At 38.2% G+C, this 18,255-nt stretch overlaps 2 protein-coding genes across 2 annotated transcripts; both read right to left on the bottom strand.

Moving 5' to 3' along the window:
- Positions 1–4,605: 4,605 nt before the first annotated feature.
- Positions 4,606–5,822, bottom strand: LOC117950314 (transcription factor jun-D-like). Its single transcript, XM_034881250.1, has one exon. The coding sequence runs from the start codon at positions 5,606–5,608 to the stop codon at positions 4,793–4,795; it is 816 nt and encodes a 271-aa protein (XP_034737141.1). The 5' UTR covers positions 5,609–5,822; the 3' UTR covers positions 4,606–4,792.
- An 8,394-nt stretch (positions 5,823–14,216) lies between these two features.
- lsm4 (LSM4 homolog, U6 small nuclear RNA and mRNA degradation associated) lies at positions 14,217–17,847 on the bottom strand. Its single transcript, XM_034881263.1, has 5 exons — positions 17,670–17,847; positions 16,912–16,953; positions 16,265–16,363; positions 15,238–15,418; positions 14,217–15,035 (listed from the first exon to the last, which is right to left on the bottom strand). Exons 1-5 carry the CDS (start codon positions 17,670–17,672, stop codon positions 14,914–14,916), a joined length of 447 nt encoding a protein of 148 aa, XP_034737154.1. The 5' UTR covers positions 17,673–17,847; the 3' UTR covers positions 14,217–14,913.
- Positions 17,848–18,255: the final 408 nt, after the last annotated feature.

The following is an 18,255-nucleotide window of genomic DNA, read 5'->3' as shown; positions in this document are numbered from 1 at the left end:
TTCTCCAGCACTGCTGCTAATAAAGGGAAGCATTTTAAAATGTCTCTTATATAAGATGAAGGCGCTTGCCGTATAAACTTTGTGCTGCATCATAAATCCTTTAAGCCAGACAGCAACTGCAGCACAGCTGACATCAAGTAATATTTAAAATAAAGATTTGGGATTTCAGAAGGCTCAAATCTATAAGTTATTTTACTCCTGGATGAGCAATAACATGGACGCTTTTTGTCCCAACAGCCTCAACATGTTATCGTTCCTGCTTTCGCTAACAGAAATTATAAAGATAGTCACAGCTACTTTATCAAATATCAAAATTTCCTGTAACAATAACCATTCAAGCATTTTATCATTCTTTAAAATATGATGGAATTGCTTCGGCTGATGCAAACAATGTTGTTTTGTTTGATATTTTTATGGTATTCTGCCTTTATCTAATAGTTTGACCCATAGAGGGAGTGAAAGGAAACATCAGTAGAGAATAGGATGACATGTGTGACATACAGCCAACACTTAGGAATTTAATGTTTCCTCGCTTTGTGACAAACAGCCCTACAGTAAGCAACTTCTTCAGAATCAGTATTACATTCTGTTTGTGCAAAGCTTTGTCCAATGTTCAGTCTTCAGGAGAAGTACAAGCAGCACTGTTTAACCAGCATCAAACAGCTGGAGGCTGATATGTTCACAGACCAGGTAGCTGGTGTGTTTCTACTACTAGTTTCAAATCAATGCAGGAATTAAATATTTTGTTCTGAGGTTTTCTTTGCTCCAACCACTCCACATTTCTACTAACAGCTGTTTTTACAGTTAGTCCACATGGCATCACTCATTCTAGGTGTACATTACTATACCAAACACTCAGAAGATGTTTGTACCCTTGTCTGAATAGAGTTTCCACAGTTAAAACTGGTTTGCCGGGTATTCGCTCTTTTCACTTCACCAGAGACTGCTGTAGAAGCAGCTCACTTTTTTTGTTGTAGGATTCCATAATGAGCAGTGTGACCAAATATAAAACCAATAAAACAAATCCTGCTTGGAGGACTGAAGTGAACTTGGGTAATTTAGAAATCATTCTTATTGTTATGTCATTGATATGCCAGGCTTGCTGGTGGAAAATGCATACCTTTTGAATGCTGTTTTTTCCAGTAAAAACAGAGATAAAGAGGATGGATTGAGGGGGCAAAGCACTACACAAGTCACTGTCAACATCATCAACTTCATAAACAAAGTGACTCTGACTATGTGACTGAAGCAAATATAATTCAGAAAAGCATTTATTTTGATAGTAATTGTTGCATTAATTAACTGTCAAGTGTAGCATTCCAATCTGAAATCACAGATGTGCCACTGACTTTTAAAATCTGAGGCCCCAGTTAGTGTGCCCCACCAAATTATTAATTATTATAAGGGAGTCATGATGACAACAAACCTGGGAGACGATTTTGATCCTGCATACATTTTACTTCTTACTGGTTGTGACTGTTTCTTTTCTGATAAAATACAAACTTTTCAACTGTTCTCCTTTCTAATGTGTCTTCCTCTCTATATAAACCACATCTGTAAATATGGTATCTTTGAGTCATATGTGTGGATTGTGTTGTATCGACTAAGGCTTGCAACAATGAAAAAAAGACAGTAAAAACCTAAAAAAAACAAAAAACAGCCATGTTGTACTGTATCTGCATTCATTACTAGGCTTGCTTGTGAATGAATGTGTTACTCTGTTACATAAGCAATGCAAATTACAGTATCTACAACAGAAAAAGTCATCAAGCTTGGTAGAAGTTGCCGACCTTAGATCTTCTACTAGCACGAAGAAACATACTGCAAATGGTCTCGTACTGCCTCTTCACATCCTCCTCAGTTTGGGCCATAAAGGTGAGAGAATATGCTGTGGATGTTTTTATCTGTACTTTGTGGTAAAACAATAAAAACGTTACTAACAATTAGTTGATTCTTGTTTTTGAAGATTTACAAGATTTTGTACCTTTTGTTAGTGAGATAGGTACTGTAACCTGCTATTTCTAATGAAGTTAAAGTCCCAATATTAACTGATATCATGCATGCACACTAACTGAAAAAAACACTTGTGCTGCATCATGAATGTTGTTTTAACCCTAGAAAGTAAAGTTGAAATTCAGATTTTCTTTTGACCAATTACATTTGTTGGTGTCATGAAAGCTCAAAGTCTTTCATGTTGATAGCAAATTTTTTCCCAAAAAGTTGTCCTAACTGCCTCAAGACGTCAATGTTCCACTTTTTGCTGTCAGACAATGTAGAAATATACTGTACAGCAACAAGCTCTTTAGAGTTGTTAAATGCACACAGATTTGTACTCGGCCAGTAAGTGTTCAAAATATTTGTGCACAGTGATCCTGTCATCAAATAGACTAACCAGGTGAATGCATGTAAAAACCATGGTCAAAAGTAGCTCTTTTGTTACATTAGATTTTCCCATTAAATAACCATCATATCAGCAAAGCATGTAATATCACGTGTGACAAGGGCAGGCGTTAAGGGAAACAAGAGAAAGTGTGCTATTAGCTTCTGGTTGTGCAGTTAGTTAAGCGATGTTTTGTCAAAATCCCATCTATTCCTGCTTCAGAGTGACTGACGACATGCTAACTTCCTACCTTTGAGGTCAACACGCCTCAAAGGTACACAAAAGTTTCTTGAACTGTGGTCAGACAAGAGCATCTTGTTCATTATACTGTAGGTGGACGACACTGACTGGCTAACACCAAAAGGCTACCCAGTGTTAACTGTATAGGCTGATATAATTAGTATTTTGGTCTAACCCGGATTTTAAGGACCACTACATAGATGTGGATAAAGATAACATCATTTGATAACAGTAAGTTGTAAGGAACCTCATCTAATGAGATTTATTCCACCTTGCTAAGGACTCAATAAAACACAAATAAATCAGCCATACAGACCCCATTATCACTTTATTATGGGATGACATCTGTTCAACGACATGCAAAATCAAACTTATCCTCTTCCAGGTCCTTCAATGTGTCAGACTGTCCCAAAATATTCACTAAAAAATATAATTTCAACCAATTCCTTAATTAACCAGCAGAGGGAGAAAGACACCAGGGTGATGATGTGATGCAGCTGTCCACACAGACGCGTGCGCGCGCGCACACACACACACACACACACACACACACACACACACACACACACACACACACACACACATCCAGAATCTATCCTATTACACAATCACTCATTCAGTCTCCATTAGAGGAACATATATAAATGTACTCCTTATCACAATAATGTACATGAAGTGATCCGGGAAAAATAATCACTATAATTTATAATGATACGGTGTTGAGTTAAGCTGTTGCCAGTTATAGTTTAAATTTTCTGTTGGCACTGCCACATAACCCTCAAAAGTATTTCTTACTGTCTTTATAATGTTTCAAATATTACTTAATACAAAATTGTCCGTGTCATTCTTGGGAGTAGTGCAATGAAAGCCAAAACTGATTCTTCAGTCAACCCAGTTAGTTGAATACCTTTATGAATCTCAACATAGCCTTACAATGAATGGTTATAGTGGGCTATGTCTTGATTTTGACCACCTTCTTTGGAGAACCATATAAGGTTCTAAAAGGCTCCTTTGATGATGCACACACTGACTTAGACCTATGATTTCACAAAAGCCATGCAAACATGAGAGTATTGTCAAAATGGAGTAAACAGTGTTTATTGCCGAGCAGCATTTAATTCAGAACAAAGCAGCATACAGCCAAACAACTGTAGGCTTGAGTTGGCAGCAACAGTCAGTAAAACGAAAAAGGTTACGCTCTTCACATTCAAACAAGAACACAAGGAAATAGGGACACAGTAGAGTAAAAAATAGATAAAAATATGTGTTTGTAAAGAGTAAAGATTATAAGCACTGATTAATTGCACCCTTTGACACCCAGCTGTGGGCAACATTCGAGTATGTAAACACCATGCACATTGTTACCTATAAATAAATGGAAAATGGTCTAGGCTAGGTCATATTTTACATATCAAATGTGGGTGTATGTGCATTTTTTCTTAAGACACTTTCTAATATATTCAGGGTCTCTGTGTCATACGTATTATATTAATATTAGCCTATGTTATAAATAGAAATATTATAAATCTGTTTGGTCCATGTTTGAAACTTTAAACAGACACGGCAAGTCTGGAAACATTTTTTACAGGAAGACAATCTCCAATTTTGTGCTTCCTGTCATTTAAGTTGAGCACAATGCATATCACCAATAAGGGCTGCCTCTTTCTCTCATTAGGAAAGCCCAAAACCAAAGTCCATTAAAATGAAACTGCAGTTTAATGAAGCCTTGTTCATCAACATAATATACGAGGTAGAACAGGATTCCATACATCGACCATATTAAAAGGCTCTTAATTTCGGCATAAATCCCCAAAACGATCAGGGATTTTTTTCATTTTAAAATCCAATGACTAATACTAGCCTACTGATTTGTGCTCTCCGTTGGGTGGAGGCGACTGTGGAGGAATGTGGATCCTGGTAATTAGGCCTACTTTACGAATTAAAATGTATTAAAATGAATTGTGTTCTAGCCTACCCTATTATTATTTACATATAGCCGATGCTCAAAACCATCAACCAATTAATAATACATTTGGCCTACGTGGCCTGCATTATTTTCACTGGGAACGGCACACATCGGGGCTACGCAATACATACAGAAATACCAACATTAAGAAAGTCCATGAAGCTTATATGCTGGTCGGTAGCCCAAGAGCAGGTCTGTCCTTCCGACTAGTGCACCTGCACTTCGTGTGGTAGCAGCTGGCAGCCGCTGTTGACATGGTTGAGGACTCTCTGTTTCAGCTGCGCCACTTGATCCCTTAGCAGGCTAGCCGTCGAGGCCAGATCGGTGTTGTGGCTTTTCAGTGATTTGACCTTGTCCTCCAGCCTCGAGATCCGCTCCAGTTTGCGCATCCGACACTTGGAGGCTGCAATCCGGTTCCTGAGCCTCTTCCTCTCGGCTTTCATGTTCTCCTGTGAGTCATTGTCGATGGGAGACAGCGGCGGGCTCTCCCCGAAGCTCTGAACGTCGGGCACCGTCTGAGGCTCCTCCTTCGGTGGCTGGACCCGAGACAGCTCCGGCGGGGCTGCCCCCAAATGATGCGAAGGAGGAGGCGGGAAAGGGACTGTGTCCGTGGAGTAGTTGACAGTGGTTTCCATTGGCCCGATACCGTAACTGTTCAAGTTCGTATACACCGGTAGGTCCGGCTGGATGGTGACCGGGGCGATGTTAGCGCCCAGATCCAGGCTGCCGTTCGTCTGCCCGGCTCCGTTCAGCTGGTTCTGCTTGTGCAAGTCCTCCAAAGCCTTCACAAAGCCCTCAGCGAACTCCTGCTCGTCCGTTATCGTCTTCGGGTAGAGGAACTGGGGGCTTGTTGGCGTTGTAGTGACCATACCGTTGGACTGGATGATAAGCCTCTCCAGCTCCGGGGAGGCCAGTTTAAGCAGCCCCAGGTCCGGAGAGCCTAGGATGGTCTCGGCGTCGCGCAGATGCGGTTTGAGGTTTGCCTCGTCTGTCAGGCTCGAGTGAATATCCTTTTTCATCATTATTTCAGTAAATAATGATAAAACGACAAGTCCTAACGTTACTGCTCAACAGTCCCTCACAGTGGTGCCTTGCCCATAACCTCGCAGAAATAAACAGCAGTAGTGTAAAAATATAGCTTTAATTGATTTGTCTAACAGCCTACTTTACTGAAAGCCTTGTCAGGCGTATGTTCTCGAGCAGGATCTGAGTAGGCTACTGCACGCCCGCGCGCACAGCCTCGAGCTTTTCTAGGCTGGCACGTTCCATTATGTCACATCGACGCACATTGGCCAGATATTACGTTTTCCAATATTTCATTGAAATAATTGGAGGAACCAAGCAGAGAGGAGGAGACACGAGGAAAGTCTCACTCTGCTGCATTCTGGATACAGACGTTTCAACTGTGGACCTAGGCTACTTCTAATCTAGTGTTATAGATTACAATCTATTATAGTCTATTCTTACATAAAATGGATCAGTGGCTGTTTGATCGATCTGTCTGAAAACACGTTGTAGCCTATAATTCAGTATGTATAAAGTTTATCTCGAGAGCAGGTACATTTTATGGGTATGGTCATTTACCAATATAGCTTTGTGACAATGTCAGGAAAAAAATGTTTAGGGGCAAACCCAAGGGGTTTCACCCATTCCAGTTATAGATTTCTGTTTAGGTTGAAATGGTGCTGGGTTATGCTGGTAATTAGCAGACCTTAGCTCATAGAAGAGTCACTTAATGTGTAATATTTTAAGTTAAATATTTGAACTGATATGAATGTTTGTAATGACTCTCAATGCGTTAAAGTTACTGTCAGACAACACACTGTTTAGCAGAGCATACAGGATTCACTTATGCTAGGCTCGTTATATTTCTCAACAACTGAGCATCTTCTGAGGAAGACTGAGAGATTTGCTTAAAAGTGCTGTGGGAGATGTAGGCCAAATGTGTGTAAAGATTTTTTATATGAGTTATTTATATTCTCAATAGATGATCTTTGGTAGGCCTAGCCTACCAGTTCTATTGCCATGAAGAGCAGAGAAAACGAGAAATATTTATAATAAACTAAAGTCTGGAATGTGAAGTGCTGGGAACCATGTTTTCATTATTTTATTATTTTGTATACATAATGTAGGGATGATAATTGATTAACTGCAGGATACAATGAAAATATCAGCTTTCATGATTCTGGACATGGACCGTTGTTGATCTCCTTAAAAAAAAGGCTGCTCACTTCTGTATAAGAGCCTCAGTCAAGACACACATTCCTGTACAACACACTTTGGAGAAGTTGAATCTGAAACTGATCTGATTTCAACACTTGCTTGGCTCAGTTTACAGTTTCAAGTTGTTTTTTAGTTGGATCTGCGTGCAGCCCACATCCTAATCACATGATAATTTCAGTTAAGAGTTTCCATTTTCTCTCACAAACCTTTCCAACTTCACTTTCCACTTTTTGAATGGATATCAAATTGGCATTACAATTAGTATTTGAATTATCCTTTTTAACATTTAACGTCCAGAATATCAAGAAGAGTTTAAAGAATATTACCAATGTTTATTTTCAGTGGATTTCTTTAAAAATGAAAATGAGGCGGACATCTTTAGTGCAAGTTTGGTGAGCACTAGTGGAAGCTCTGTTTGTGCAAGGTTAGAACATTTTGTTAGGATTTTCCGGACTATCCCCGCCACATTCAAAATTAATTTAGTCTCCCTTTGTAATCTTGTTATGTTTGCTAACACCTATAAGTTTACAATACTTATAATAATAATAATACACTACTAGTCTATACTTTCTTTGTGAATACCGTTCATACCTGACTGTATTACTTTCACTCAACTGTTCATCTATTAATGACTACTTTGGTTGTAAGATTTTCAATGTTTCCATTGATGAATGTATGTGCTTTGTCTGTTTTGTATGTCTATTTTTATTTATTCTATCACTCTTTTTTGTTATGTACTGATTGTGATATCCTATATGTTGGGACCCCCTTCACAACAAGATGGTAGATTTAAAGGTGTTTTATCCTAATAAGTTTAAACACTTGTATAAAAACATTTTGCACGACAAACAAACTTCATGTCAAAATAAATTAACTGAATGGTTCCTTTAATGTGACACGTCTCAGTTTGGTTCCCATGCTTGGTTTGTCCATGAATACAGAAATGGGGCCAAATTATTTCTTCCATTAGCAAACAGTGCTCTGGCTTGTAAAGGGTTACACAGAGGAGGTATGTGCGTCACAGGTAGGCCCCGTATATCACTGCAAAGCTTTGTGTGGGTGGATCACATGATGGACCCTGTGATGTCAGATCTCTCAAAACTGGCGGAAATGGAGGTGGGGGGGGAAGAGATATTTTTGTCAAAAAGCTGAGTATCAGTGTTGAGAGAGTGGGGGTGCTGAGCCTGCAGTCAAGAAAAAAGGCAGGCTGTAGCTGGAAAAGGATGTAGCACACACACACACACACACACACACACACACAATAAGGCACAAAAAAATCAGTGAATTTAGCCTTATGATTTTTGAAACACACGCCAATTTTGTTGCAGTAGCAGGTGAACATAAGAAAACACTTGTGAAAAATGAGTAATGACAGCGAAACATTTTGAAATTTAGATTTAGATTTTTCTTTTGCGTGTGAATGATGAAAATTAAATTCAAAATGTAAAAATGTAATTTAGAGTTCCTGCCTGAGAATGCATATTCGTTTTGTCGAAGTCCAACATATTGATAGAAATGAGCATTCATCTTCTTCTGTCAGAAAGAAACTTTAAAGCTTACTTTCACCTTAATTTCTATGAATTCCATGTGAACCTGAGGTTTGTAAACTAAATAAGGGTTGTATGGTGTTGCTGGCAGCTGGTTTGGAAGTGAACATGCATTGGATGCAATTTGATATTGAATAAGCTTGCAAGGCATTCTTTCAAAGTAGTTGATAAAAGATAAATACCAGGCCAACAATGATACAGTGCCTGAATAGCAGGTATGTGACTTTGTGTGTGCACGTGTGCTCAAAAATAAAACACACGTCAAATAAAACCTAATCTTAGATCTCATTTCAATTTGCAGCACTTATCTTTCACACATGATCATTGTGGGTTCATAAAAATACATTGCTGCAGATATGGTGATGTAATCTTAAACCTCTTTGGTGGTAATGTTGATGATGAATGACACATGACTATATGTATTTGTAGAACAATATTAAGCCTTAAAGGCATAAACATGCTGAAACCAGTGCCCTCCCCCTACACCAACTTCAAAATCAGAACTTATTTTCTAACTTTCAGAAACCTTCACGTGACGTTCACCTCCCCTTCTGACACGACTGGCCAGCTGTGTGAAGTGGAACTCAAAGCTCTCCATTTTCTTTCTTTACACAACTATGCGTTACTTTTCATGGTCACAACTCAGTGCGACACTATAAATGCCTTCCAGGAAAGACTGAAAAAATGCACTGCTTTCCCATTTGCCTATGTCTTGCCTCTATGACGGCCATCTTTTTTACCCTAATTTCAAGTGTGGCTGTTTGGAACAGCAAATACACAACGCAGGCTTAAGTCCCCTTCAGTCACCATAAATATGTAAAAAAATAAAGATCAGATCATGAAATACCTAAAATGTTAAAAAGGTTCTGTGGTTCAATGTGTACACATGAAGGAAGGACTGTGTTGTGTCTTCACAGCATGGACATTTTGCCACGCCTCCTTTCTTCAACGGGACGAGAATGGGATTAGGGCAAATGATATTTTTAGAATTTGATGATCTGTTGGATATTTTGAAATTAAGATTTGTTTTTTTGTTCAGCACTATACATTCAGTGGTAAATATAGTAAAGAACAAGTGTGGGTACACAAGTATTTGTCCTACTAATGTGCTCCAATACGCCTGATGACTAAGTTTCAAAGTGGAGGAAGTTCCACGTTCATGGAGGACGTAGGAACCCCGTGCACAATGTGAGTGCGTGAGTGTATGAGTGAGAACTTGCTGTTGGTTTGTACCGAACCCTATTATACACACATATACCCACACACACACACACACACAAAATTTCACACACTTAACCACAAAACCTCACCAGGCCTACACCAATTCATGGTTAAACATAAGCTGTTTTAGAAAAACAAGACAAGAGCACACACTTGATATTTTGTTTTCTAGAACATGTTACTGTACACATGGAACAAAATAAAACATCGTATTAGAACATTATTAAGACCTGTACTTACAAATTAACACTGAATGACACGTTGACACCAAGTTCACACTGGCATTTTAATATAACTAATCAAATTCATTTAGTACTCATTTTTATTTTATATTATTTACATACATTATGTTTATCAGTTTAGTTGTTTATTTAACAGGTTTAACATCATAGTGCTGAGAGTGTATACAGTGCTATAGCCTGCTTATCTTTTTTTACATTATATTTTTATATTTTGGATTTTGGAGCTACAGCAACAGTCCCACAGAATCATTGATATTAATGTTATTTTTCCAGTGTTGAGCAAGGTGCTTCATTAACCTCAAATGGAGGTTTCTATCCATGTTCCATCTAACTGTGAAACAGAAAAATGTTAATTACAATTTGTGGAAAGTTTTTAACTGTTTCATGGCAATGCACGCTTGAGGCTGTTGGTCTTGTCTGGTAATTAATGCTTATTGCTACCACAAAGACACAATGTATACACATTTATATATACAGTACATTAAGAATGTGTTAGAAAAATGTATAACCTCCACAGTAAATAAGTAACTGTAGGAGGACAACAGGTTGATCTGTCGCATCTGCACAGTGGCTCATTGGTTAATACTGCCAGCTCACAGCCCAAAAAGTGGGTTAGGCTGTAGGTTGTACCATGAATGTGTTATATTGCCTGGCCTTTGCAGGCCACACCCAGCGCGAGAAACTGTAACAATTTGTAATAAGGAAGACTACACAAGAATGTAGGTCCTGAATGACTTGGACTCAAGCTCCAGTGAAGAATTGTGCGTACCTGCAAATACAGTAGTGCATCATACAAAGTAGTTAATATTAACAAAAAATTACATAACCATTAATTACCTTAAGTGAAGCATTGTGCTTACCTGCAAATTAAGTAATGCATCACACTGAGTGGTTAATCATTAACGACTGATTACTTAACCATTAAGTAGCCTACTAATAGCCTACTGAAAGTGAAGTGTGATATGATATTGAAGGAGATAGAGCTCAGCTCTAGCTTGCTCCAATTTAAACCTGGCAAAGAAAAGAAAAGAAAAGAAAAGAAAACCTCAGCACATGTATTCTATTGCAAACATCCAGTGTCCATTGTGTTGACTTTTTCCTATTCATTTTATTTTTTCCATCTAGCACATTCCCGATATGGGGTAATATGTGGTTGCTGTCTACAAAAATTACGGCATAGTTCTAATAGTAAACTGGTTTCAAAATGACACATGACATACTGTCATCTCAATTCAAGAAATAAAAATAAGCATTTGAAGGAACAGCATTTACGTTAGACGAATGGAGAGGGAGAGAGAGAGATGCAGAATGTGGGGGTAGAGATGTATTTCCAGACAGGTTGGGATTAGATGTGGTTCCATAAATATGTTGGGCAGCTTGGTATACTTTGTGCCCAGTGGTAAAAATAGGCCTTCTTCCTAAGGGAAGTGATGATGTGTGCAGCCTGCTTGCATCATCAGCCACAAGGCAGCTTCAAAGAGTCAGAGAAACAAAATGTGGGGGGAGCATCGGTGATCACCATGGCAACACATGCAGAGTGACGCAGGTTAAAGGAATAGAAAGAGAAGGAGGTAGTGATTGGCTGGCGCCTGCAATAGAGTGTCTGTGGAAGAGATGTGTGGGTGGTAAAAAAAGAGGACTAAATAGCTTATCACTGTGGTTAGCCCCCACACCCCAACACACGCACACACACACAAACACACACACTCACAAAAACACACACACACAAACACACATACACACACACACACACACAAAGTCCAATCCTGTTAGCACGGCCAACAATTCAACCCAGCAATGGCAATTCAGTGGCAGTGGAAAATTGTATTTTCCTCTCTCCCAAATGCCATCTTAGATATTGTGCTTGCCTGAATTTTGGGAGGAAGTATTCCTCTCATTCCCCCCACATAAACTCAAAGCATCCCACCAACCCTAACCCATCCCACTCATTTCAGTGCCATGAACGTAAAATAGACCTTTTGGCAATTCACCTGCTTTTGCAAAGCCTTAGTTTTTAATTAAACTTCAAATGTTGTTCTGCTCCTCAGTCTTCTCCTTTACTGCTATTTTTCTTCCAGTGGTCCTGTTCTATCTAATTTAAAAATCCAGTATTTACAGGATCTGATAAGTCAGATGGCATGTTTATCTTGGACTGATAAAGCTTCTGGTTAACATTTACTCCTTGCCTACAGTGCATTTTTTAGCAAAAGCTGGTAGTAGAGCATGATATGCACTAAGTACAGAGACCAGCTCATCCAAATAATGTGCTGTAGAGCTACTCGTTGAAATTGCCACAGCGCATCTTTAAGTACAAAGGCAAATTGTCTTGGGAAGAGCTTTGTCAGACAGATAACTGTAAAAGATGGCTGAAATTGGCTCCATCCATTATAAAGTTGTTGCTTAATTGCACTGTGTTCACAACATTCCAATGCACAGACGGATGTGATAACAATAAGGATTTCAGAGTTTAAAGGTATAATTGGACAACTACATCCCAATCTGTACACATGTTAGAATAACATAAATGATAAATATAGACAACGGAGGCAGAATTGGATTCAAAAAAACATTTTTTACTCCTACAAGTGTCCAGCAAAAGGTCGGCAACGGATCAGTCTGAACAAGCCACAGTACCAAGAAGACTAATGACCGGCAATTGGTCATTGGTGCTGAGACGGGCAGACCAGGCGGAGTAATAGTTGGAACACTATGCTGATAAGTGACTGGGGCTTCACTATAAATCACTTTTTTTATTGTCATTGCGACATCAACTTGTGCAATTACCCCACATCATAAACGACTGTGTCACATCACAAAAGACACTAAGGGATTTTTTTGAGTATCAGTAGAAAACAATGGAATTCCAATTTATTCAATACTAAATAAATGAATAATAAGTCTACACAAATAAATAAATATGCCTATAAAATACATTCTGAAATAAATTAAGGCATATAATATATACAGCATAGTAATACAAATTAATGTAAATATAAAAATATAAATGAGTCAATGTAGTTCAACAAATAAACAAATAGGGTTTACATTTATATATTTTAGGGGACTTAATAAAAGGTAAATTTCACAATTTCAAATTTCAATTTATTCATTTGTTTATTTTAGGATGTATTCCATAGGCATGTGTATTTATTTATGTAATATTAAATCGTTTACTATTTAATAAAATAGCATTCCATGGTAACTGCACTTTAAATGTAAGCAAACATTAAAATGTCTCTGTTTATTGCAAGTAGTATTATCGCAATATTCAACAATGTTGTTGCATATAACATATCTTCCTCATATCGTGCTGCAACAAAGACAAACTGTCAAGGTACTGACTGAGGACTGATACTGGGCTGCATCAGGGGGAATAGGGAATGGTGAATGGCTTTTGTGGCTGAGACAGTAAAGTTCTAGGGACAGCTGCTGGACAGTAAGGAAATGGCAGGGTCTAAAAAAATGAAAATATTCAATGCATGGAGATGGCATTTCCGTAACTTCAGGAGCTGGAGGCAAAGAATTAAGGAGTATGGCAGACTGCATATAGATCAGCAGCACCCATGACAAAATCATACGTGTGTCCCAAAAGGACCTCTGATTCAATTGTTTGGTCACACATTAGTGGGCCACCAGCCTTGTGTCATAAGTTATAAACAGCTTAAGGATGAAGGCGTACCTTGGCTTTAGCTATGGAAAGGAATCATTCCTGTTTCATCAGCAGGCCTGGCAGCTTTAGGGCACACATAAATGTACATATATCTCCCTCCCCTGTGTGTGTTGTATTTTTCTCATGTTTTACTCCGTTATTGTTAGAATTCAATGTTTTTGCAGTAATATAAATTTACTCAGAAGTTACAAGTATGCATAGTTAATTGTAAATACCAACTGCCTAAAACCTTGCCTTTTTAATCTGTGATTAAAGTGACAAATCAATCAGATTGCAATTTGGTAATATAGTTCCACATTCCATCAAGTTTACATGTTAGAGACAATTTGTAAGATTATGCTTCCAAAAAAATTGCTCTGTCCCATTAAAGATATAAATTTGTTTATGTGAACAAACAACTGCCGTGACTGCAAATTCCCAGGGGGTTTTAACTTGTTTTGATTGTACAGTACATCATCCACCTATGAAGCCTTTTTATTCATTACAGATCTGCTTTTTTGTTATGGACTTTAAACCCCATCATTAGTTAAAACCTAAATCAAAATTGTAATCTCAATATAGTTTAAATAACACTTATCCAAGGGAAGTGAAAAAGTGTAGTCAACACTGTTGTAAATAAGTACGACCGCTTTCACAAAAGTTGTTTTATTCTCATGTAAATAAATTACAACATCGTCTTTTGTTACAAAAATAAAATGAAACCCAACCAACACGACAGACATTTGACTTATCCATTTCAGACTTAAGAATATGAGAATGTTTTTTTTCCTTTCTAGAAATCCTAATAATCATAATGTGTCATCTCACAAACGCTTCAACAAAAGTGTACATTTTCAGGCACTGAATTCTTGTCCCAACTGCCAGTCAACTGGTCCACCTGCCATGATCGGACCGTACGGTGCAGCAGACACACCACAGAACGTCACAAACAACACAAAAATAAGGAGCAAGTTAAAAAAATATTCATGCAACAGAAGTTGGGGCTAGGCAGTTTCTTAACCATGAAAACTACACCTGAAGAGACCAGCTGACAAAAATAACTACAACTAAAAACCTCATTCCAGTGTACCAACTGATAGGAAACGTTTTTCAGACAATACAATGTTATTTATGATACAAAACGTTCTTGCAAAGTTGTGATGACATATTATGATGAGTGATTCTAAAGAAGGAGTCTGTCAGCCCTGACTGATACACTGGAAAATGGTCATACTAAAAAAAACTGTTAATACCAACTTACAGATGCTAAAAAAACAAAATTCAGTGCAAAAGCACATCTTCTCTTAACATCTCCCGGTGTGATTTTTGCAATGTTCTGTTGTGACAAACATCACAGCAGAAGAAAACACAAGAGAGTCAATTTAATCTTCATGTACTGAGGGAGAAATTACTCTGATGAACGGGGTGTGTTGTTAGGTGTTATGTTAGTGCTGGTTCTTCATTCCCTGTGGTTTGCCTGGTTTCTTATCCTGCTGCTGCAGCTGCTGCTGCTGCTGCTGGCCCCGACCAGGACCAGTCATTCCTCTGCCCCGACCGCCAAACAGACCTACACAGAGAAATACGAAAGCAAGATAAATATAAAAAGGAGGGTCTGGTAATTTTTATATTATTGTTATCACTTGCCAGAATTCTTTTACAAGAGACCTCCTACATGTGTTTTAGGCAAAACCTTTGATGCTCCTGAGAGTGTGTGGACTAGCAGAGAAACAACCAACAACTGTCTGACCATCAGAAGTGGTTCCACTCACCACGGCCGGCTCCTCCTCTGCCTTTGCCCTGCTGTTTGTTCTGCTGGGTGCCTCCACGTCCACGCCCCTTCGACACCACCTCCTCCTTCACCATGTCAATGATCTCGTCTGGGATTCGCAGGTATTTGATGGTGCTTCCTCTGATGTAGCACTCGGGCATCCTCCAGAACTTGTCTCCATCCTGTTAAGAGTAGAGTGAGGGTGTCACTACCCGATGTGAGTTGAGTGCAGATGTGATTTGTGATCATGCTCAGATTTAAACGGTTTACGCCATAACATGTCATACTGAAATTTGTGAAATCATGAAATAATTAGTATTCAGTTCTAATTACAAACAATAACAGAAGATGGAATCATTTCAAAAAACGTTTTAGCCATCTATGATTGTCTGATTGCTAACGTTAGCTCAGAATGCTAGTCAAGTGACAGTCTTAGTTGTGTTTGATTGTTAGCTTGAAGCCAGCAGTGAATGAACTATGTAGGTCCATTTTTATTGTATTGTTGTTATAGAAGTCTCTCGTTAGCATCTTGTAGGCTACTTGTCGCAAAGTGATGCATGCGCAACCTACATCGGCACTCGACTGACATCAAGTGTCAGTGCATCCCAAACATAATGTCACCTTGTCAACAAAGTAAAAAAGTAAAACTACAACAACAAAATAGGTGGGCTTAACAAGCTTCAGTTCGTAGAGGACCTTTAGACTAGGTTGCATGGTATTCTGTTGTACTGTTTAGATGGGAGTGATTGTCATTTGTTGCTGTCGGTTTTTCTTTCTTATATCCCAAATTGTTTGTGAAAAAAAGTTCTAGTATGTGTATATGAGAGTGTTTGGTTAAGTATCTGTAGGTATTGGTCTGTAACATTTTCAGAGCAGAGTATGCAGACAACACTGACACCTACAGCCTAATCTACTGAACATGTAAACACTGGACCACAGAGATGACTACTTTTACCTACTTCATAGTAAGAAGCCTATATCTACAGTTTTAGTAACAGCAGAGATGTGAGACCAGAGCTCAGCTTTACCCTCGAGGTACAGATGACTTCTCTCAGGTTGATGTTCATCCAGTTGTCACAGCTGACCAGGTGACCATTGTATGTCTCTCCGTTCTTCAGCTCCACCAGCTGAGGAGAGAAAGGACACAAAAAAAACAGCGTGCTGCTTTAGAACCTTGACGAGACAACGCAAGAGTGGATGACATGACAGAGGCTACAGCAGAAAACAACACACAGCTATTCTTATAGGCTACAGAGATATCAAGTTACAATAAATAATAACAGAAAAAAAACAAACAAACTGAACTTCATCCAATTCAATTAGGAAGTTGAGAAGGTAGTTAAGATTGGAGGTAGTTTTTAAAGCATTCTTAACTAATTTCACCTGGAAATGAAAGAGCCAGCAACAGCAGCCCATAGAACAGGGTCCAATATGTAGTATGATGATAATAGATTGGAAAACTGTTTCACATCAAATCTGAAACTTTAGATTATTTTTCTTTCAGTCTGTAAGCATTTTTCACTGATCACTTCTGATCTGATACCATCAAATTACTTTACTTATAATGATAAACAGTTTATAGGCTAAATATTAATCAATTAATGTAATTATCTTCGATGGTAAACTATGTCAAGTTGTAGCCCATCAAGTGCTAACTGCTTCAGTGTCTCCTCACCATAGGATGGTTCTGGGCAGTCTTCAGCAGAGACAGTGGAAGCTGCAAAATGACAGAAAAACAGCTCACATGTAGGAATTCCCCTTTCATCAACATTATTAAGTTAAACAATAGAGCAATGTACTGTAATAGTCAAGAACGTAGATATAGAATAGAAATATTACAATACACAATACCAAATATGTACAATACAACTGTTTTAAGGGTGTATGGTTTTGTGCAGGGTGTGCAAAATATTAATATAGATTTGTAAAAATCCAAAGTAAAAGTGAACGTTACATTGGATAACCAAAATGCGTCCTGAAGTGTGCGGAAAAAGCTGTTATTTGCGGTTTAACTTACTTTTCGGTTAACTTCGGTTATGTATTTTCCAAAAGGTCAGAAAAGGTTTCTGTTTATCCTCCACTTTGGACCTATAGCTTCGCGCTACTTCATAATCCTCGCAACACCGAACTTTCCACTTTGCAATGCAACACACTAGCTAGACTGTAAAGTTAAATAAGCGTAAATCACCAGCACGATATTAAGGTCTTCTGTGGCTACATATAAAGTCTGTACGCATTTGAAAATAACCACTTTGGGTCAATTATGTTTAATTTAGCTAACGTTACGGTAACGTTAGCTAGCTACTTTTATTTAGCATTATGTCACCCTGCGCTACAGTTAGCGTTAGATAAGTAACCGTTAGCAGGCGTGCTACAGAAAATCTAAAAGACAACTCTTAACGTTTTATCTGAACACCACAGTTAGATACTTACCATTGTGATAGAATAGCTTTATGATTTTATGTCTCACTGGATGCCTTGGCCGTTCACTGACACGATTTTGCCACCTAGCTTTTGTTCTTCTTCGTCTTTTTCTAATGAGTTTCCGGCGTTGAGGTGTGCACTCACGGCTGTGTTATAAGATGCTGCCATCTACAGTCCAGAACAGTCACAGTGGAGCGGTAATAAGTGTTATTGTGATCTATTTTTACAGTCTATGTATTTCACAAAATAAAAAAACTTTTATAGTCATTGTTATCATGATTATAATATTATCATAGTTATTAACTGGCATTTTAGTTAATAGTGTTCCAAACAACAATAAACCATTAATGAGGGATTTTACCATTCATATTTTGTATTTTGAAAGATTTGTGTAGAGTGATTGTAAATTAAAAAAAAAAAAATTGTGTACATATATCATTTAGTGTGTAGTGTACTTTGTTAGATTTGTTCATTTGCCTACTTTCAGTTTTTTTGCACACTATTTTATATATGTGTTGACACCCCAGAATTTTCTTTTTTTTCCAAGTTATTATTTGAGGAAAGGATCATACACAAAAATTCAGCACATAGGCCT

The sequence above is a fragment of the Etheostoma cragini genome, chromosome 9, assembly GCF_013103735.1.
Source record: "Etheostoma cragini isolate CJK2018 chromosome 9, CSU_Ecrag_1.0, whole genome shotgun sequence".
Lineage (NCBI taxonomy): Eukaryota > Metazoa > Chordata > Actinopteri > Perciformes > Percidae > Etheostoma > Etheostoma cragini.
Note: the sequence above shows the minus strand (reverse complement) of the source record. Positions and strands in the feature narration are given on the sequence as shown.

What these genes read in the sequence shown, in the direction of transcription:
- LOC117950314 (XM_034881250.1), bottom strand. Translation starts at nt 5,608, where the DNA reads ATGATGAAAAAGGATATTCACTCGAGCCTGACAGACGAGGCAAACCTC.
- lsm4 (XM_034881263.1), bottom strand. An exon ending in AAGTCATCTGTACCTCGAGG is followed by an intron (nt 15,419 to 16,264) that starts GTAAAGCTGAGC and finishes TACTCTTAACAG; the next exon opens with GATGGAGACAAGTTCTGGAG. An exon ending in CAGAGGAGGAGCCGGCCGTG is followed by an intron (nt 15,036 to 15,237) that starts GTGAGTGGAACC and finishes TTCTCTGTGTAG; the next exon opens with GTCTGTTTGGCGGTCGGGGC.